Raw genomic sequence first — 21,914 nt, 5'->3', positions numbered from 1 at the left:
ATATCAGAAGTGTTGCTTGTGTAGGCTTAACTGCAAGTTCAGGGTTGGAAGAAACTATAAACTGCAATGTAGTCATCTGCTGCTTTACGGGGTTGTTTATTACTGTTCTTTAAAACAAGGACAGGGAGGTCCTCAGCAATCCATAACTATGTTTTGTTTTAAGAGGTCTTACAGTAACCAGTCTCTTCTGAGAAATAACTTCGCTATTTTAGAGGAATAAGTTGAAGAAACCTTTGGTTTCCTTGTAAAAGTCAGTGAGAATCTGTGATTTACGGTGGGGAGGGTACTAAAGAGTAGTAGTAAAGCGGAATTTAAAAGCAGACTTTTGCCTTTTCCTCTTTAGCCTTAATGCTGTTCAGATGTATGGCTTGACTTTGATGTGATTTATATGCAAACAAATAGTCTGAGAATTCCAGATGCAGCAAAATGGTTTAGATGTCATCAACCGTTTTGGGATTTAAGTAGGCTCCATTTAAGGCTGAGATTTTTCAGTGATACGTAAATCTGTTTAGTCTTTCTGTTCTTCCTTTTCCATGTAATAGAAATTCAAAACTAACTTGCCTAGTTTTGTATTGCTAATCACAGTCTTCTGAGAAAACTGCTATGATCTATTAAATACTTACCTTGAGGCGTACTCCTGTTTTCTAATTTACCTTTCTTCTTTCATCGCCCACAAAAGGAATTGACCCAGTCAAGCTGGAGAGAATTCAACTTCCAGCTCAACATGCTGAAGAGAGAAATTCATATAATCATGTACTTGCAGAAAGGCTCATCAGGATAATGAATTATGCTGCACAACCAGGTATCACTTTTCCAATATTTGTTTTCTTGCCAAGCTGAAATTTTTGAAGGGGGGGGGGGAAGCCACCTAGCCTCTTGTCTTTGAAGGGAAAGTGACTGTTTAGCATGCTTTTTGATGAACAATAAGTAAATGTGGTCTGTGAAAGACAGCGATCAGGTTTTTGTTCATTGTTGAGGAAACAAACTCTGTATTTCTGCTGAATAGTTGTTTCTATACTCAGAACTGTACAGGGATCTGTTGTCTTAATTTTCTGTGGTTTTGAATAAACAAAAATGATGAAATGCATAGCAATTTCAGCTTAATGTAGGATTTCATCCTGCAAATTTGATCTGTGGCACCTTTGCTTGTAAAAGTAATTCTGGTGGAGAAGTAGTCTTGAAAACTATATGGTACCCTTTGCTTAGAGCAGTCCTTAGTCTCTAGAGGTGATACCAAATTATCCCATGATTTTTTTTTTTAATCGCAGATTGTGTTTTCAGTTCTGAACTGTTTTGCAGAATATATGGTGGGGGTTTTTTTCATGACTTCAACTTTTTTGTGAAATGAGGGATACAAGGCTCAGTGACCTATTCCACGGAAACATGATTGTTGTTCAAGCCATAGCTCTCTCCCTCTTAAAACTTCAAATGAGTAGAACTGGTTTTCCCCTGAAACTGATGCACTATCAAATTCCTGATTGTCTGCAGAATAAAATCTGATGCTTGTTTGACTCATGAGACTTATCATCAGAGTATTAACTTGCTATGCTGATATGCCAGTCACAGATTAAAGGCATGTTTGGATATAATGAGTTTGTACATACTGCAGAAGGAGAAAGTGCAAGATGAAGAAATGCCTTTGTTTAAACAAAAACACTTCTGATGAGGGGTAGAAATAGCATATTTTTATTAAGCTTGCTAAACTCTGTGTGGAACAGCTCCTTTTCTCTTCTTTTGGGGGTACAGTTCTTTGCCTGCATCTTTAGCTTCTGGCAGCATAGCGCTAACTTGTAAAATAGTATATGGGAACTTGGGATCAAAAGCTAAGATGTCTCTTTTGGGTATATTGCCTTAGTGTTGATCACTGAGCTTAGACTGATTTTTTTTTTTATTTTTTATTTTTTTACATCCTTCTGAAACTATAAGCTTAAAATCTCAATGCATTCTTTCACTCTGACTTCCCTAGATTCTCACCTCACATCCAGGCTGTATCTGAATCCTTTGGACTGTTTTTTAAGGAAAAGCTGTGCCTTATTAGTATGTCGTATACAGAAATTCCTTTCATCTTGTAACTTTATCCATGCCAGATGTCTGTGATTCGTTTGTAACTTTAGTGTAATTCAACATTTGATTCAGTTTGATAAAGGCATTGTTTTGGCTTCTTTTCTAGTAGTATTAATCTTTATTGCTTTCTTATTGCATGGTTCTGCTAAATTTTCTTCTGCTTTAAATTACTCTTCCAGTTTTTGGGGTTTTTTTAATAGCCATTGGCATTGTAAGCCAGCATCAGCATTCACCCTTGTCAGATAGGGTGTGTATGACAGAGGAGCAAAGTTTGACAGTTGCAGAGTAGAAACATGTAAGAACGCTGGGTAATGAGAAAAGCAATACTTAAACTGCTACTATTCTGTATGTTGAAATTTTCTTTTCATAGATGGAAAAATACGTTTGGCAACTTTAGAACTTGGCTGCCTGTTGCTGAAGCAGCTTGTGTTTTCTAAAAATGGCAGCATCATAAAAGATGTTCACCTTGCTTGCCTTGAGGTGAGTATTTTCTTTCAAATTACCAGTCACAGCATTACTTGTCTTTGAGTCTTGTAGTATAGTTGAATAAGTTTGTTTCACTTCTCAGTGCAATAAGCATAAAAGTGAAATTTGAGCTTCTAGAACATCATTCCGTTGGTGGCTCTGTGCAGTGAATGTAAAGAATCAGTACCCCATGTTCTTGCTATTTAAACTCTTAACTTCTCAATCAGGGTTATGTTTCATTTTCTCTCTGAAACTTGTATGTCATCCACCTCAAAAATGTAAAGAAAAATGCTTTTGAAACTAACAAGCTCACATAAGCTGTATTTCCATAAGTGTGAGAACTGTGTTCTATCAAATTCTGGGCTGAAGGCTATGAGTATGGGGATATTAATAGAGTCTCTTTTGTATGATTTTTTTGTGTGGTTTTTTAAATGTGACTTTTGAGTAAATGGTGTATTTACTACCTGAAACACAGTTATTTTGTCTTTTCTAGGGTGCAAGGGAAGAAAGTGTTCACCTCCTTCGTCGTTTCTATAAGGTATGTATGCAAAATGCTTTGAGAAAAAATCCTTTACGTAATGCGGAATTAGAAGCAAATCTGCAGCTCAGTCTCTACATAGTGCCCAAGGCAGTTGTTGTGAGATGGGAACTCCGTATTTGTGATAGAAAAGGAAGTGTTTCACTGGAGGATTCCTCTCCTTTCCTGCCCTTCCTGTACCACAATGACATACATCACAAAAAGGCTGTTGGAAGTCTCACAGGGTTTGTACTGGAGGTCCAATTGTGCTTTTGTTGCAACTGCTATGTATTTCATGGAACAGAGCCACGCTATTAGAACATTTCGGAGGTTTTATCGTTGACACTAAATAAGGAATCTGTTTCTTTTTGGCATAACTCTTTGTGTCTTATGTGAAATGATGATCTAAGATTTTACTTAATCTTTTTTTCTTATTGAAGACCTCTGCAGCATTTTGACTCTTTTTTTTTTTTTTTTTATTGTAAGTTATGAGAGAAATAAAATTTTTAGCTCCAGGCATTAACTTCTATATAAGGAGCAGTAAATCCGTGACAGATTTTGAGTGTCTAGAATCTCTTCCTATTTTTGTTAAAATTCTCTTGAGGAATATTTTTTCAATGTGGCTTGCAAAAAATAAGTAACCTGTGGTGGGTTGACCTTGGCTGGCTGCCAGACATCCACCCCGCTGCTCTCTCACTCCCCCTCCGCAACAGGATGGAGGGAGAATATAAGATGAACAAATCTTGTCATCGAGATAAAGACAGGGAGATCACTTACCAATTACCATCATGGTCAAAACAGACCCAACTTCGCAAAATTAATTTATTGCCAGCTAAAATTAATTTAGATAGGGAAAAACAAAGACAAATTAAAACAACACCTTCCCCCCATGCCTCCTTTTTCCCAGGCTTAACTTCGCTCCTTCATTCCTGACTCTTCTACCTCTCCCCTTGCTGAGTGGTGCAAGGGCAGGGGTGGGAAACGGGGGTTTGGGGTCAGTCCATAATAGTTTTTCTCTGCTGCTTCTTCCTTCTCACACTTCCCCTGCCTCAGTGTGGGTCCTCTCCTCCATGGGCTGCATTCCATCAGGAAAAAAAACCTGCTTTAGTGTGAGTCCTTCACAGACTGCAGTTCTTTCAGGGCATATCCACCTGCTCCTGTGCTGCAGTGTGGGTATCTGCTCCACCATGGTCTCCCCACGGGTGGCAGAGGAATCTCTCTCCCTTTCTTAAATGCGTTCCCAGAGGTGCCATCGGTGTTGCTGAGGGGCTCAGCTGTGCTCTGTGCTGGAACCAGCTGTGTGTGGCACAGGGCAGCCCTGGCCTTGCCTCACAGAGGCCCCTGCAGCCCCTGCCAGCACCAGGGCACAGACACCCCCTACATAATTAAACAAAAACAAGCATGGCTCCATAGCCATAAGGATTCATGGTGTGTCAATATCCCTTTTTTTTGAAAGGGAGAAGAAATTTTTCTGGATATGTTTGAAGATGAATACCGGAGTATGACAGTAAGTGACACCCTGCCAAATCCTCAAACCCAGATACAACAGAGGAGCAAGAACAAGTACTTAACTGATAACAACTGAGTATCTTTACTGGTATCTTTATTTCCAGGAGCAGAGTAACAAAATGTGGGTGAGGTTTTTTGTCTCTGAGGAACTGGGTCTACAATTACATAAATAGTTTACGTGAAATTTCACGGCTCTTTATTTAATAAAAGCCCATTATGTTCTGAAAGCAAGTATACAAAAATTACTTCATCCTGGGAAACGAGACATTGGATTAATATTTTTTCTAGTTACTAAACAATGTGAAAATCTCCTATATTTTTCTAAAGCCCAGCAAGGTTTCAGTTTTGAGTGGTGCCACTTACCAGTAGAGAATAGGGTTCTAGCAAGCAAATATTGGGGCCTTTGTCTCATCTAGGAGAGGTACTGCCTGCACCGCGGTACTGGCTATGAAAGTTTTAACAGATTACTAAACTTAATCTCAAACAGTTCATATTTAACCTGTAAACATGTTTTAAAACTAATTATCTCTTTCAATTCTTAGATTAGAATTCAGATAAAAACACTTCAGGTATTCAGTTACAGGTTTTTTCTACAGTGGTACAGGGATTTAATGAGCAGCCACGAGTTGTCTTTTTGATAAAACACAGTCTACAGTTGGTGTGTTGCAATTAAGTCTTTTAATATGGGAAATGTCTTGCATATATCTTGCCAGCCTAAATAATAGAAGTATTTAGCAAGATATTTAATTTTTTAGTAGTTAAGTATTGCTGTACTTTTAGTTTGAGAAGTGGCACTGGTACTAGCATTGTTTTTGTGTTGCAAGTTCAGTACACATGTAGGTTTTTCTGTTGTATCTCTATTTCTGAGACAGCTTTTTTTTGCCGTTTACCATAAAAGACAGAGCTACACCCTGGAACTTGAACTTTGTTTTCCTTAAAGCATATTTATTTGCCTAGCTAGCAAATGAAGTGCTAAGCAACACTGTTGTCAGATGAGTTGTGTGAATAACATGGTATGGATCTTCTGTGAAAGAAGTATACTTGCTCTGTCTGAATGACAAAGAAACGAAAAAGTTGTGCCTTCGTTAATGATACATGAGAACAAGTTCAGAGGAACAAGTAAATTGAACACTGTAGTCCTTAGTATTTTTGCTTTCAGCAATGAGTTGCCTTTTTTAACATTCTTCACCTTTATGATCTAATATGCTGTTTAAGCCAATTCACATTCAAGTGAATTGCCTCTGAAGTAGTTACTTGTTAGAAATTTTAGTTCTGTGTTCTCATGTGTTCTCATGGTCTGTGCAGATTTATGTATCTTTCTACACATTAATTGAATTTGTTAAACCACTGAGGATGATTTGTTCTGAGATCAGAAGAATTGTCTAAAGACTGTTTTTGAATTTGTATGTGTGCAAGGCAGCAGTTTGAGACTGCACTGTGAAAATTTTGGACCATGTTTTGGTCTGCTTCTTTCATGGTATCAGACCTGCTCATTGCAGGGCAGTTGGACTAGATGGCCTTTAAAGGTCCCTTCCAACCCAAACTATTCTATGATTCTATTTTGTGACCATGGCAAAGTGGCTGGGAATGCTTCCAGTTACAGTTGACTATTTTGGAATGCCCATGTGACTGCATTTTTCTTCTATGCAGAATACTGTACAAACTGTGGGAAGGGCTTTTGGATGTTTTAGACATTCCAGCTGGCTTTCTGGCAAAAAGAAGATCGTGTCTTTAGTGCACATGTATATAATAAACTTCTGTGAAATAGCCCGAAGGTACTGAAGGATAGATACTTCAGACATCACTTATTCATGAGAATAAGCAAGCATGTAAGGAAGAGATTCCCTTGTTAGTGGCAAGCTTGAGGGGAAATGTCTAGTGTGAAAGTTATTGCATTATTAGAGACTAGAGAGTTCTTTTTGGAGAGAAAAAGATACGGGAAACATTTTTGTGGTTGAAGTAATTATAAAATTTGAGTCAAAACTTAAAATCAAACCTGACAGACTTTGATTTTTAGTACTCATAAAATAGCTTTTCTTCTGTAATCTTTCAGAGCTTTTTCCCATGTTTTTTCGGTATGGAAACTTCAACAGTGTGTTAGGGAACAGTGAGCAAATGCAAAATGGACATTGCATGTAAGGAGCTTAAAATAAGAGAGATGGTATTGAAAATTCTCAGAACTCTGTAACAGTTCCTTCCTCTTAAAATATGCATCCATGAGTTATATTTGAAAGTGAAGAAGCAAATGCTTATTGTTCTGTATACTAATCAATGTTAAAATATTTTTATAGATTAAACCCATGAATGTAGAGTACTTGATGATGGATGCCTCAATCTTGTTGCCTCCAACGGGGACACCGCTGACTGGTATTGATTTTGTGAAAAGATTGCCTTGTGGAGACGTGGAAAGAACACGAAGAGTGAGTAAGACTATTTTTCTTACGTTCGTTCATGACAATGATGCCAAAGGCTTTGAGCAATTTTAGAAATTTTAGAATTCCTTGAAAGCTGCTTGATTGGAAGCTTCATCCATAAAATCATAAAGGCTTGGTGAAGACAAACCTGTGTGTAGGGTATATATTTATCTGGGCCAGTGGAGAAGCTTTTTGTCTACCATTTCTTGTGTCTAGTCAATTCAATATGTTCTTGCACTGGGGTTTTAATTTTTTAGACCATTCACATAAAATGGCATTTTGATGACACTATTGAATATATTGTCAGTTTCCTTTCATGATCTGATATCTCAGTCTGTTTTTCATTATATTCCAATGGTAATAATCTCCACTGGAAGTCTGGCTGGCTTTATATTGCTTGTGTTTCTAGACAAAGAAAAAAATATTTGCATTTTGTTGGAGTAATTCATGACAAAGATCTTGAGAGTGAGGAGAAAAATAGCAAAATACCTATTTTTATGCCTGACACTGACCTGAATAACACCACCATTATCAGCATTCTTGGGATAATCAGTTCTTGGCCCTTACCTGGCTGTGTCCTATAAGTCTTGCAGTGCCAGTAAGTCTTAAAGATCTATTACTACATGATGTTATTTGAAAAGTGCTGTTCTTTGGGTGTTGGCATTTATGTAAGTGTATATGTTAAGTATATTCATGTACTTTTGGAGAAAAAGCATATTTCCAGGAGCCTTCTGAAAACAGTTGTTTTCATCACTTACTATAAGCCACACAGCTCTTGTTATCACAGCAAGTTAAGTTTGATAAAGTACAGTGAATTATGTTGAAAAGTATTGTTCTTAGAAAGCAATAATGCTTCCTAGAATCCTCTCTGAGGCATTTAATAGAATGATACTTAGAAATGCACGTTAATGGAAACTGACTGCTACATGGCTTTTCATGTGCTAAATAAGGAATAGCTTAACTTCTGTTGGTGGAAACTCAAAAATCTAACATTCCTATAAATTCTTTGGGATAGAAGGGTCTTTCTTATCAGCAAGAACTCCCAGAATGCGTCCTTCTTGGTCCTTCTTCCCCAATCACATTGTTCTAGAAGTTTTAGAATTTCTTAGAATTCCTATGCTACTTTCTTCCAGCTAGGCTACCTCTCTTAGGCTGGATTGCCATCACAATATGCTGAACTTCAGCGTATTGTATCTTATCAGCAAGGTGTATCTTGTGACATTGCTGCTGCTGCTTAACCTGCTGGAGGCCCTTTCTGCTGACAGTTTCAAATGGATAGTGATTCAGTTCTGAGCATCACATGGCATGATTCTAAAAAAGTTCTCAAGTTTTATTTCACTAGCAAGTGAATAAGTTCCGTGCTTTGATTATATCATGAGTTCCTAGCTGTTAGAGATCAGATCTTTTTAGGCTCTCACTTCTTCTTTCGTTATAGAAAGTCCCTCTAAGTGGCAATTCTTTTCCTCTTAACTTTAGGCAGAACTCTCAGAACTCGGATATCTCTCAAGTTATCAAAGGCACATCTCCAAAATCCAGACAGCCAACCCCTCTGTCTTAAAACATTAAAATGACCAGAAGTTGTTAGGTTGCTTTCTGAAATCAGCTGCTGCTGCTTGATGAAGCCTTGTGCCCAGGATCAGATGCTGTTTTGAATTGTTAATAGTCCAGTTACTGCTTGTTGTTTGCATCTCTTCCTTCTGATTTCTGTAATCCTAAAGACGATGCTGCTTACCAGTCACCTAGAATAATGCAAACTCATTTATGTGCTTCTTTGGGAAGTAATGAACAGTATGGGTCTTGAACTCTGCGCCTTGGAGTACATAGATGTAACGTAATAAGATACTGGTAGGTTTCCCTGCAAATTGCTGTTTCTTTGCACATGATATGTGTATATAAATGAAGGAATCAGCACAAAGTATACCTCATCATAATGCGTAGTTCTTTAATGTAGATAGCAATTCATATTTGTCCCTACTTCACTAAGATAACAGAAGTCAGTGGCAACAAATTCTAGGCCAATGTACGCTGCTGTTTTATTGAGATTCAATAAAATGTTATAGGAAGTCACAAATCACATGCTTTTGGGTTTATATTGATATTGCTATCAAACTGAGGGCTATCAGTATTGTAGGAAGCACAGTGTAGTTCCCTTTTCATTTGGTGTTCTTAATTATTTTTTATTTTCTTGTAAAGGGTAAAGTTCTCATTTTCTTTCCTACTCCTGTAAATTATTCTGCAGTATATGTGATTACATGTTTGGACATGAGTGATGTTAGTGTTATGGGGAATGTATGTGAGGAAAATTAATGCTCTGTCTAGGAGGAAAATAGGATTGATGAAAAAAGAAATGAAAGCAGGCTGAGTGGTACCTGCCCTCTGAATTAAAAAAAAAAAAAAAACAAACCTGTTGTGTTTGACTTTTGGGTTACCAAGAATGCAAGGAAAAATGCTGTTATTGATTGAATTTGGAAACTTTTAAACCAAATACCATGAATTCTTCTTGAAGCATCTGGCAGTAAAACTGCTTTATAGTAATCCTGTTTGATTTCAGTAAATCCACAATACATTAAATTGCAATCTGCCGAAATATGAAAGATTGTCTCCCATTATAAAGAGACTCTGCTCTTATTCATAAGGTAGTGTTAATATCATATTTTTGTTAGATACCCTTGACATTCTTTGCTGCGAATAATCTTATCGCCCTATTAGATTTCAACAGTGTACCAAATTCATCTGCTCTGGTGTCAATTCATGGAAGAGCCAGATAGATGACTTCCCTGTTTTCATCCCTGTTCTACCAGAAGTTTCTGAAAGCACCACCAGTATGATAGCTGACCAAGGACTCAGATTTCTGGTTAATGGGAGCCACAGTTCTGCTGATTGTAAAAACAGAGGGGTGAAGAATTTTGCCTTTTACTTTTAAGGCAGCAGTTAATTTACAGTATGCCAAAGAATTACTATGTAGGAAACTGTTTTAAAAAAACAAAACACCAGAAGTAATAAAAAATTTTTATTTGCTATACTGAAAATACAGTTCTTGTAGTGAAAGAGGATTATAAGATTCTGTTAAAATATGTAGTACTGAGTGCAGCAACATTTCAATATTCTTTTTTCAATTTCTCAAGGCAATCAGAGTTTTCTTTATGCTCCGTTCACTGTCACTGCATTTGCGGAATGAGCCAGAAACTCAGTTACCACTCACAAGGGAAGAAGATCTGATAAAGACAGATGATGTTCTTGACTGGAGTAAGTAGTCCCTCAATTTCAAATCGTCTGTGGCATGGAAAAGTTGCTGGCCTTGTTTCTTTAAAGCTAAAAACTGCAAATAGTTACCTCGTTTGTGTAGTTGGCTGCCAAGGATGATCATATGAAGTTTGTCTTCTACTGGACTTGGGACACTGCTTGTGGTTTTGGTTTTTTGTTGCCTTTTTTATTTTTAATAAACTGTTAATAAATATTCCAGCATCTAAATATTAGCACATAAAGTATTTGCAGTCCTTCATCTGGTTTCCTGGTATGTTAGTTTTCTAAATTAACTGATCCTAGGTGGATTTTCTTCTGTTCTGCTTTCACCTATTTGTAATGCACTTAAACAATTCATGAACTTTAAGAGACTGGAGGTAATTACTCCAACAGCCACGCTGTGTTGTTTACCGATACTGGGGTTTGGTTGTCATCATATCCCTCCCCTCCCTGCACTGGAGTTCTTTTTCTTCACATCTCGTCTGTCATTTTAAAGTTTGCTTGTGGAAGCTTTTATTCCCATGGTTGAACAGGATGCTGAGCTATTCCTAAGGACAATCAGCCTGTAATGTCCAGAATGATCTTGTGATATTAAGTAGTATTTATTATGACGTAAAGGCAAAGTACCTTCTTCCTGCAGTGTCATAGAATACTACTGCACTCTCCAACTGAAGAAAGTTGAAAGGAATAAAATCATGAAGTATGGGCTATTTGTCTGCAAATTCAATATACCCGTGTTCGTTTAACATCAAAATACACACCTCTGGATGACCTTACGTGTTACTAAACAGTACAACTTCTAGAGTAACTCTGGCCTGAATCATAAAGCAGTAGTTTTACTGTCTCCAGCACTGACATGGTTTAGGAAACAGTATCTTGCCGTACAGTAAGTTAATCTTACTATAGTGTGAGGCATTTGCTTTTTCTTTAAAGGTTTAAAATATGTAGAGAAGTGTGCTTTTAGGCTAGAATTGAAAAGAACGTGCATGATAATATAAACACTATTAATTCAATTTCTTGTGATCAAGACCTAAAAGAATTGGATATATTGGTGTTAGCTGATAAGTAGTTAACTTTTGTTCAGGCAGTTTTCTTACGAAGAACTTGCAGGTACCATTCATGGCTTTAGAGGGCACATGATTCCTAAAATAGAGTATATGTATTTGCTAGGGTTTTAATTTTTGAAGGTTTTTTTTCTTACAAAAGAATGAAAAAAAACCTCTTAATTTTTCTGATTTTTTTTTTTATTCTTTTTGTTTAAGTGCTTGTTGACCTTACTCAAACTAAAAAAAGCCACAAACAGGGAAAAAAAAAAACCCACCCAAAACAAAATAGTTGCCCTAGTTGCTTTAGTAGATGTTATGGGACTATGTCCAGTATCTCGGAGACCTTTTTGTGTATCAAGTCTGTTAAGAATATTAATTATCTGAGTGAAGGGAAAACACTGAAATCAAGTGAGCTAAGCAAAAGATTTTGTGATAATAGAGCTGCTGTGCAGTAGCTTAATGGATGAAATCCAGATTAAACCTTAAACAAATAAATAAATGATATTTCAAAATTATTACTAAAATGTATTAAACTTAATTTTTAGAAAATATGTCTGCAATACTGAAAATGTCAGAGGACACTCCCTCTGGCATAACATCCAAGCCATGCAGCTTAGAGCAGTGGGAGGTTTTGAGAACAAACTCACTTATCTGTAAATGTGGAAAAAATGCTATCAAAGCTATTGACTAAACTTGTAAAAAATATACAAGCCGTAGGATAGGGACAGGCTTTTTCTAAGTAAATGTAAGCATTAGACTACAATAGATGAGACGATATTAAGATACCAGCCCAATGTTTGCATTTTTTGGTAGCTACATGGCCAATGGTGTGGAAGACCATTTGTTTAAATTCTCATTTGTTTAATTTCTATATTATTTTAAAGATTTAAGAAAATGTACAGGGAAAATAGTTTTTAAAATGTGTTCTTCAATAGTTATGTTCTGTCCTCTTCCTACTGGTATTGTTTTGCCTTGGTGAATTAAGCTGAATGAACTTAATGCAAACTCATCACTTTTGGTCTTTCCCTAAAAGCTTTCCCAAAGATAATGAACAGCACAAGATGTTGTTAATTACAGTACACAATTATTAGTTTTCAGTTAAAAATGATGTCCATAATATAGTTACTGCTTACTTGGTAAAGGATTGGTAATACAGAATTAACTCAGCTTCCTGTTTCAAATGAGTTAGGTATTTATTGTGAAATGCTGACTGTCTTTTGAGGGTGAGATGAAATAATGAATCAGCTTCTACTGAAAAAAAAAAAAATTGTTTTTCTTAAATTAACTGGAAATTATGAAGTAGTTCTTGGTTTTTTAAGAACGTACTGAACTGCTTGTCATGTGGTACTTGTATGCATGTGCATGAAGCTATCATTTGTTAATAAGTATATGCATTCATTTGTGTTTGCACATGTGCATATACAAGTAGAGAAGAAAAATAAGTTCGGTTGCCTTACTCATGGAACGTATGTGCTGGTGCGTTTGAATACAGAGTATCAACATAGTGATAGCAGTTCTGTGCTGTAGTGTATTCACTGCTTTTTGATCTTTTCACAGAAGGTTTTAGTCTTTATTTTGGGACCACAATATGTAATTACAGCCACAGATTTTGTCAAAGGATGAGTCTTTCCGTATGCTCCAGCATTTATTAATAAACAAAAATTTTTCTACAGCTGTCAGAGTCACCGATTTTCAGTTATACACATCGCTTACCCCACTATTGGTGAAAACAGTCCATATCTGAAGAGGGAGTCAGTCAGCCTGGGATCTCAAAATTTTGCACAGAGTTCTAGCCTATTTCCAGAAACTGAAATGAACTGAAAAGGGCTGTAAAAAGCCCTTTCTGTTGAGTTTTCTCATATCCTGTCTTTGAGTCAGAATCTGTCTTGAACAATCAGTGCCTGATGTGGAGTTTCATATGTTGGGTTCAGAAGAGTTTTCTTTCCTGATTAGCTAGAAAAGCATAAACTTATTTCATCTTCAAATCAAGTTGACAGGTGTTAGACCTGTTCCAAAGAAGTGGCACTGGTATCTGTGTCCACAAAACATCATCATGTTTCAGGTGTTTCCTTGGGAGGAGCTCTTCTTGTCAGTCAATTGCTAAAATAATACTGTGTAGCACAGATATGGATATTTGGATCTGATCTTCACAGCAAATAGATACTGTTAGGTTTGAACAAGTCTTTTGCAGAGTATCCATGATTATCAGGTTGGTGTTAGCTGGTTTTTCCTTGTCTTGCTATGTTGTTTTGGGTTTTTTTTTTAACCTTTTCCTTGGTATGTTTACCTTTTTTCCCCTCCATCGCTTCTTCCCATCTACAACACTGCACACTCTTTGTTCAAAGTCATCAGAGTTGTTTTGTGATTTCTATTTTTAATTTTAATATTTTTAAGGCTACTAGCAGATCCTCTGCATTCATTGGGACCCTTTGAATGAAGTTACCCATTTACATGTGCATCAGTTTATGTATTTGGGTTGTAACACTTTGTAAACTGCTTATCACTGCTCTTGTAACTTAAACTACCTGAATTGAGGTGGTACAGTGATGAAGTTCTAGTGTGCATGTAGTAACATAAAGACATAGATTCCAGTTCAAGTCTTTTCATCATCCAAGAAAGAGAATATCAGCATTTTGTGATACATGCCATTTCATAGATGCAATATTTTGGGAGGAGACTTGGCAGTTGGCAAAACGTGACCCACAAAAATTGTAATTATGTGCCTTTTTAAATTATCACTTTGGAGATATTTTTGATCTAACAAATTTTCCTCAATCTATGTTATTACAGTGCTTTTTAATTTTTTCTGAACATTGAGATGCCTCCAGTGGTTATGCTTATTCATATAGATATAGTGTCAAGAAGGACTAGAGGTTAACAAGATTCAGTAATTATTTCAGATACGGTTTTGATTTTGAAAAATCCTGCAAAACTCACATTATCAAAATGTTCTGGGGTTTTTTTTGCCTGAATGCAATGCTACAGTTTTATGGGAGCTTGATGAGAAAGGTTAAAGTTTCTTGTAAAGAAGCATTTTAATATTTTGATGTGCATACATTCATTGTAAACCTTTAAGTGTAGTTGTAACGTTGTCAGTGCTATATTTAGTGTACATTTAGAAACGAGTCAGGTATTCCACAGAAGGTTTGTTCTATATTGCTGGGTGTGCTGCCACCACAATGATATAGACTGTTACTTTTCGGTTTTGTTTTTTAATGTAAATAGTTTTGAAGCGCTTGTGTATTATGTGAGTTTGTAGGTGTCTCATGTAGGTGACTACTTTAATCTTATTCAGCAGACTGTTTGTGTGACCTTCACTGGCAGTTCAAAGTAACAGCCTCTGTGCTTGGTTTTAGGCTGCTGATTCTGTTGCTGACAATGTTTTAGATGGCCAAGAGGTAAATGATACATTTAAAGCTAAAACTGGAAAAAGTAACATGATAGTTAAGTCTCCTTGTTCACTCTGTCTCTACCAAATATACAGGTAAAGGCCATCATGTCAACATGTTTGTTTTAATAAGATTTGAGGAAAATTTGTCACAAGACAATTGAGGTTGGAAAGAACCTCAGGAGATCATCTAGTCTAACCTCCCTACTCAAAACAGGATCAGCTAGACCAAGTTGCCCAGAGCTCTCGCCAGTCAGGTTTTACATGTCATCAAGGGTGGAGATTTCACAACATCACTGGGCAACCTGTTCCAGTGTTTGACCACCTTCACAATAAAAAAGGTTTGTGGGTTTTTGTTGGGTTTTTTCCCCAGTGTTTTTGTGGAATTTCCTGTATTTCATTTTGTGCTCAGTGCATCTTCTTATTGGATACCACTGGCTTCATCATCTTTACTTCCCCAAACAGGTATTTGCAGACGTTGATAAGAACTCTTATCATAAGGCATATACATTTTTCTTCTATTAAGTTAGATTCCTTGGAAGATATTTATCTTTTGAGTCCTTATCCAGTTACTTTGAAGATCTGTTCAGTGAAGACAGAGTTACGCTATGGTCAGGAAAATGAAACTTAGTTCAACTTATTTGCATAAGTAGCGTTTAATTTGAATATAAACTGCCTAGGCAAATTAAAGTTTCCTTCTATAGTTTAGTAAGAGATTACACTGTGGGTAGATAACACCAAAATTTGTAGGTTTTAATTTTTATGAATATTTTTAAATAACTTAATTTCAAGACTGAGTATGCTAAACGAGATTTTTTTTCTTGTTTAGTTTTCTTTCTAAAGTACTGATGTTTGGGGTTTGTCTATCTTATTCCTAAAGGTGTTGTCATATTTGAGGAAAACAGTCAAGAAGGGTGCTGACATCTTGTCCTGACCAAGAGCAGGGACTAATATGTGAACTGAGATATTCTGACCTACAACTGGACGAAAGAGACATTGCAGACATATTGAGAAAGTAATTCTGAACCTCTCTGAAAGAGGGCTGTTTATTGTGAAGAGTAACAGAAGTAATTTAGACTGTTCAACAACATGGCCAAAACATAACTTGCCAAAAACATTTTGGATAGAGTGTGGTGCAGATAATTGTTTCACGGGACTTACATAAAATTTGAAATGGCTTTATAAACTCTAAGTACATTGGGGGAACATGTTGTAGTTCTGTCAAGATCGTATATTCCTCTATAAACTCATGTCATCAAAGTGCAAAACTTTAACTCTCAAGTTCTTTGCAATTAAAGACTGACATAGTAAGTAGTAAAGCAGAATATTGTACCAAATGGGCTACGTGCTGTTCGAAAAAGTTCTTTATGTGAAGTGGGAGGTGGTGCAATAACTATCTGCAGCCTAATGCTTATCTTGCACTGACACCTATGCACACAAAGTCTGCAGATGATTTCTAGAATTGTGATGACTGTAAATTATAAAATCAAGCCGTGAGGCAGGACAGGTAGCTGTTATATTCATAAAGACTTCATGTAATAGAATCTTTCCAGGCAAAGAGTTGCCTGTGTTCATGCAATATTTTCACATAATTTAAATCTTCACTGCAAGCAGCTGATGTCTTGGAACTCTTCTTCCCTAGGCTGTATTTTGTAAAATTTACATTTTTCTTGGAGTAAGTCCAGAAGAATCTTGGATCTGTGTCTTGGAGGTGTAGTGTCCAAACTGGTTACGAGCTTCACTTTGCACGAGGAAAAATTAATCATTGTTGTTGATCTCAAAAACGACACTACACTCTTTTGCAGTGGTGTCACATCAGTGAACCATTCAGTCTGTGGTTCGCTTTAATCCCCAGGTCAAATATCAGTAGTACTGAAGTTTACTGAGCTTTAAATTATTTCATCGAAATGTGGTTGGGTGTCTGTAACTGTTTTATAGCATAGCTGTAAGTATTCTCACATCAGTTCACTGGAAATGTGTTTAACCACACTTTCTCTTCTTTTTTTGTCATAAAGGATGACTGTAGTTTACGACCCTTCAGAAGCTGTGAACTAGAAAGTCATGTAAATGGAGTACATTCAGTTGTATAAATGTAAAAGATTCCTTTAATAGTTGCTTAATAAATGAGTAATTTTCCTTTCTGTTCTTTGATAAACTTTCACAGTAATGCTTTACTTTAAGTTTTTGTCCATTCTAAAATGAAAAATTTGTGCTCTGGAAATCAACTTCTGCCCTTTCAGTTCTTTACCTTAAGTACTGAATTTTTGTCGTCAGGCAGTTGAATTTGTACAGCAGTTATTCCAAGTACTTCAATTTGCTTACTTTTGCACTAAAAACTATAAATGCTGGACAAAACCAAATATTTGAGAACTTCACATCTCTATTTGGTGTTGTGGCCTGTATGTTGAGAATCTCGCAAAAGATTATCCAAAAAATTCAGCAATATCACATTACGTATTCGAAGGGCTACAAATCCAGTTACTTCAGGTCTTGAGAAGAATAAGGCTGTTTGAGGAATTTGTATCAACTGAAATAAATACGTTGACAGACTAATTGGATTAAAGAATGACAGAGGCACTAAATAAAGGGTCTCAAGTTAAGAAGTAACCAGGCATGTTCCAGAGTCCTGTTTTGAAATTGCTGAAAGCCTTAAGAGCTTATTAACACTGATGACACTTTATGCTTGTTATTGAAACTGCTTCAAAAAAGGTAGCAGCTATAAGAGTTTGTGCAATATAGAGGATAGGCCAATATAGTAAGCCTATCCTCGCTTAGTCATACCACCTGTTTGAGAATTAGTTCTTACTCTGTTAATAGCTATATTCATAGGGATTTTCTTGTTTTATTCTGTTTCTATGGCTTGGGAAAAAAGCACTGCATATATCCAAGCATTACATATGACTTCCCTGAAGCTAGTTCTGTTTGAACCAAAGTGTATTCGTAGAAAAACATTAGTTCCTGATTAGAAACTTTGTCCTGTGAAGGAACAGACTACCAATTGCATAGTTTCATCAGTCAATTATTTTCATCATGAAACTGCTGCCAGCTGTAGCTTTTGTCTGTTAGACTGGGCCCTGTATTAAATTACTTATCTGTTTGTACTATTTACGTATGAATTAAAATCTTCCTGCCTTCCAGGTATTCTTTAAACTAAGTTAGTTGAATTATTAAGCTTTTTGCTTTAAAAAAAAAAAGTATTTCTAATTTTCATGTAATTTTTTGTTGTGGTGGCCTTTCAAGTTTCTTTCAGCGTGCTTCTTTAAAACTGCCTGTACTTCAGCTGGCGCAGTGTTACAGTAATACACCAGTGTAAAGCAGAGATGTTCTGTGTAAATTCAGAGATGATGTCTGGCATTTTATTGTAGAAATACATTGACTTTGTTATCAACTGTAATTCCAAGTCTCTTTCAGAGTATTTAAATCCTAGCTACAATCCTTCCTACTAGAAGGCTTCTGTTTTTCGTTCCCTGATGTCTATAACATTTCACAACAATCAAATATGTTTGGGTGTTTTATGCCTATATTCACAGTCTAGTTCAGAATAAATGACACTTGGATTATCCTTGTTTTCCCATGACATAGAAACATTGATAATAACATCAAACTTTCCAGTTATAAACAAAGACGTAGTAGATCTGTATCTCCATTACCACTTTTAGATGTGTATGTATACAATATATATGAATACAGATACACTTTTGGATCTAAAAATTTAGGTAGACCTTTTGATGCATTTAATATATATTGTTATCTTTTATTGTTCTGACTATTAGAATGTCATTGGTACAATAATACTGGAGTAGAATTCCGTTGGCTAAACATAGCTTACATTGCCATTTTAGATCTCCTGTGATTTTCTGCCTGGTCTCTCAGCTTCTTCTCTAAAAAGGGATAAATCTCCCATAGGCTTCTAGTAATATTTGCCAATCCTGTATGGATTTCTTGAGCCTTCTGGGGCTTATGAAGAAGGTAATAGCAATCACTCCTCATGTAACTGAATCACATCCTGTAGGTATTGCAGAAAAGTAGCAGTGTTGTATTTATTGATTATACTTTGTTTTCTCAAATTTCCAAAGCTCACGCTGAATGCACACTGGATTAGCATTAATTATCCTCTTTCAATTGTATTAGGGTTCCATGTTTGCTCCCTTCCTCTCCTACCACCCGATCAATTTTGAATGGATTCTACTGGTAAAGGGTAATTGGTAGAATCATAGAAATGTTAGCTGGAAGGGACCTCCCAGTTGTGGTGGGGTTGCTGCGTTTGGGAGGGTTGTTTGTTCTGGATTTTTTTGAAACTTGAAAAACTCTGGTGATAGAAATTCCGCAACCTTTCTTTGTGTTATGCACAAATGAATTTTCTCTACCTCCGAAATGGTAATTTATGGCTGTTGTCCCTAATTGTATGACCTGTGACTGCGAAGAGCTGTATGCTTCCACTTGTATAGCTTATAACTATCCCACAGATGTCTCAAATGTGTAATAGGCTGTTTGAATGAGTAACTCCAGACTGCTGAGTCTATCAATGCCTTAGCAATACTAAGGAATGAGAGTGCTATGGAGAATGAGGGTCTATGGTACAACCAAACTTTAGAACTCATTGCTTTAAAATCGGTTGGTTTCTATTCTTAAAAAAAAAAAAAATGACCAAACAAACAAAAACCAACCAACCAACTCTGCAAAAAAACACCAACAACAAAAACAAAACAAAACCCCAAACCTACCAAGACCCAATCAAAACTATTGCAGGAGATTGTTAAAATGCTGCAACTTAGCTGGTTAAATCCATCATGGTGTGGAGTATCATCTAGAATTATAAAGATGATGAACTCAGCACAGCATGTGTGGTCACAGAATCTTTTACTTGCTGGAAATTGTACTAGGTGAGAGAGAGGAAAGAGACCTGTGTGTATTAACTATGTCCATGAGTGTCTCCATTTGAAGCAAAGGAAAAAGCAACTCTAGTAAGATTAGGAAAGGTCTGCTGGGGGGTGTCACTGCCAGTTTATGGGGTGCTCAGACTTCAACTGGTGCAATTTAGTCACTTTTCAAGAATAATGGGTTTGAACTGAAATGGGCGCAGTTGAGGAGATGTAGGAGCATTAGGGAATGGTGTATTTCCTTCTTGAGATCTCTGTTTTGGGGGTTGTTTCAGGGGTCCTAGAGCAATGGTTAAGAGAGAGTATGTTTCTCAATACAAATGAATAAAATGGGAGGGTAAAAGAAAAAGTGTCACCTCGTTTAACAGATACTGGCAAAAAACTGATACAGTTTACCTGGGGAGTCCATGTATTCTTGAAGTTGAAAGGCTTCCAACAGCCAGAATAATCAAGTTTCAGACCTGTAGAAATGTAACTTGTGCCAGAATGGAGCCTAAGTTTATAATGAGGTAGGTGTAATTGCCTGCAGTGGTGTAGGACTGTGTCTGTGGTCTTTCCACAAGACTTTTTGAGACTTCCACTTAGCGAGAGAAATCAACACTGTTGCAGTTTCACCCCTGAAATGAAGCCACCTTTTATATTAGAAGGTAATGAAGGTGGTAAGAGAAAGTGAGGTCATATAATACACGTTTTATAGATGCCTTGTAAGATATCTGAACCCCTGTTGTTTGGATATATCCTGTACTTTATATGTAACTATACATATTATAGGGAAATACAGAATACATCCTAAAATAAACCCCCCAACCCAACCTTGAATGACTTTACACATGTGTTGTAAAGGTGGTTACACTTTCATATATTAACATTTTATGTTACATAAAAGAACCAAAACCCAGAATCCTTAATTTCAGTAGCTATGTAACTTTTTTCCTTCCTTCAGATAACAGTGATCTAATTGCTTGTACAGTCATAACAAAGGATGGGGGTCAAGTTCAAAGATTCCTGGCTGTGGATATTTACCAGATGAGTCTGGTTGAGCCAGATGTTGCAAGACTTGGATGGGGAGTAGTTAAGTTTGCGGGCCTTTTGCAGGTAAGAGAAGTTTGGTGGTTACCTTTTCTCAGCTGAAAATCTACATTTATGTTGGATAAATAGTAATACCAACGTTAGCTTATATATTTAAGCTCTGTAGTGTGCTTACTTGCTTATTCTGTTACTAGTCTTTTTTCTAGTTCCTGCCTTTTAAACTATTTCTGGTTTTCTGAAGAAGTGTACATAGCTATCTAGAAGCATACTTGAAAATCAGGTAACTTCCCCAATATTTGTATTGGGGTGCGTTCATTTGAACACTGAAATAATATACAATGAGGATTGATTCCCAAGCATATTCCTTAAGTGTCACAGTAATGAACTCTCCTAGAGTTCTGATCTTCCTATATGGGTAGGGAAGGTGGCAGGTTGTAACTTCAAAATGACCTGTGCTTATCTAATTGATTTCAAAAGCTTTAAGACATTTCTGTGATTTCTGTCTCTTTCTTGCTTTAGCTAACACTCTTTGTATTTCCTGAAAATTTGCTATGCTCAAGTAACGTAATTGAATTTTAAACTGACTTAATCTCTACAAGTACCAATTTCGGAAGAACTAAATCCAAGGTTGTACAACTTGCATACTCCTTTTTATTTTTTTTTTTAACATGGAAACTGGGTTTTTTTGAGCTTTAGCAAAGCATTCATAGGGTTTCCTTTTAATGTTGATATTTAATCTATAGTTTAAAAATGCTACCTTTTTCATTAGCTACTTGCCTTCTATTTCTTTTTAGGATATGCAGGTGACGGGAGTAGAGGATGACAGTAGAGCTCTGAACATAATAATTCATAAGCCTGCCTCAAGTCCTCATTCTAAGCCTTTCCCTATCCTTCAAGCTACATTTATTTTTTCTGATCACATTCGCTGCATTATTGCAAAACAACGTCTTGCAAAAGGCCGTATCCAAGCTCGGCGTATGAAAATGCAGAGAATAGCAGGTAAATGGTTATTTTGAAATGATTCTGAGAAACAAGACTTGTATGTCATAGCAAGTCACTCTGTAACAGAAGGATGTGTTAGAAAGATCTAAGTGGTGTGCCATAGAAAACTGTAAACCAGTGTCTAGTTTCCAAGTAATAGATTTTATTGGAGTAAAATATGTGCTTTCGTATTTAATAACAGACACATCAAAGAAAGGATGAGAAAGAATGAATCCCGTATTATTACCACTAGCTGCCACTCATTTCACAAAGCTCAGCATTTCTCTTGAAATATGATTCAGTGATTTAAAACTCAAATGCCCTACTTAGAAAGCAGATGTTCTGCTGCCTTAGTAGGACTAAATTGGAGCTCAGCTT

General features: G+C 36.4%; 1 protein-coding gene across 4 annotated transcripts in view; it reads left to right on the top strand.

Annotated features, from left to right (window-relative positions):
• The window catches only part of CLEC16A (C-type lectin domain containing 16A), an 80,306-nt gene that overhangs the window by 31,880 nt on the left and 26,512 nt on the right, over positions 1–21,914 (top strand). For all 4 annotated transcript variants that reach the window (XM_054212061.1, XM_054212064.1, XM_054212063.1 and 1 more), the window contains exons 13-20: positions 680–802; positions 2,435–2,544; positions 3,023–3,067; positions 4,503–4,553; positions 6,847–6,975; positions 10,095–10,215; positions 20,470–20,621; positions 21,350–21,554. In XM_054212061.1, coding sequence (XP_054068036.1) covers positions 680–802; positions 2,435–2,544; positions 3,023–3,067; positions 4,503–4,553; positions 6,847–6,975; positions 10,095–10,215; positions 20,470–20,621; positions 21,350–21,554 — 936 coding nt within the window. The remainder of the gene's footprint in view (positions 1–679; positions 803–2,434; positions 2,545–3,022; positions 3,068–4,502; positions 4,554–6,846; positions 6,976–10,094; positions 10,216–20,469; positions 20,622–21,349; positions 21,555–21,914) is intronic.

The sequence above is a fragment of the Rissa tridactyla genome, chromosome 8, assembly GCF_028500815.1.
Source record: "Rissa tridactyla isolate bRisTri1 chromosome 8, bRisTri1.patW.cur.20221130, whole genome shotgun sequence".
Lineage (NCBI taxonomy): Eukaryota > Metazoa > Chordata > Aves > Charadriiformes > Laridae > Rissa > Rissa tridactyla.
Note: the sequence above shows the minus strand (reverse complement) of the source record. Positions and strands in the feature narration are given on the sequence as shown.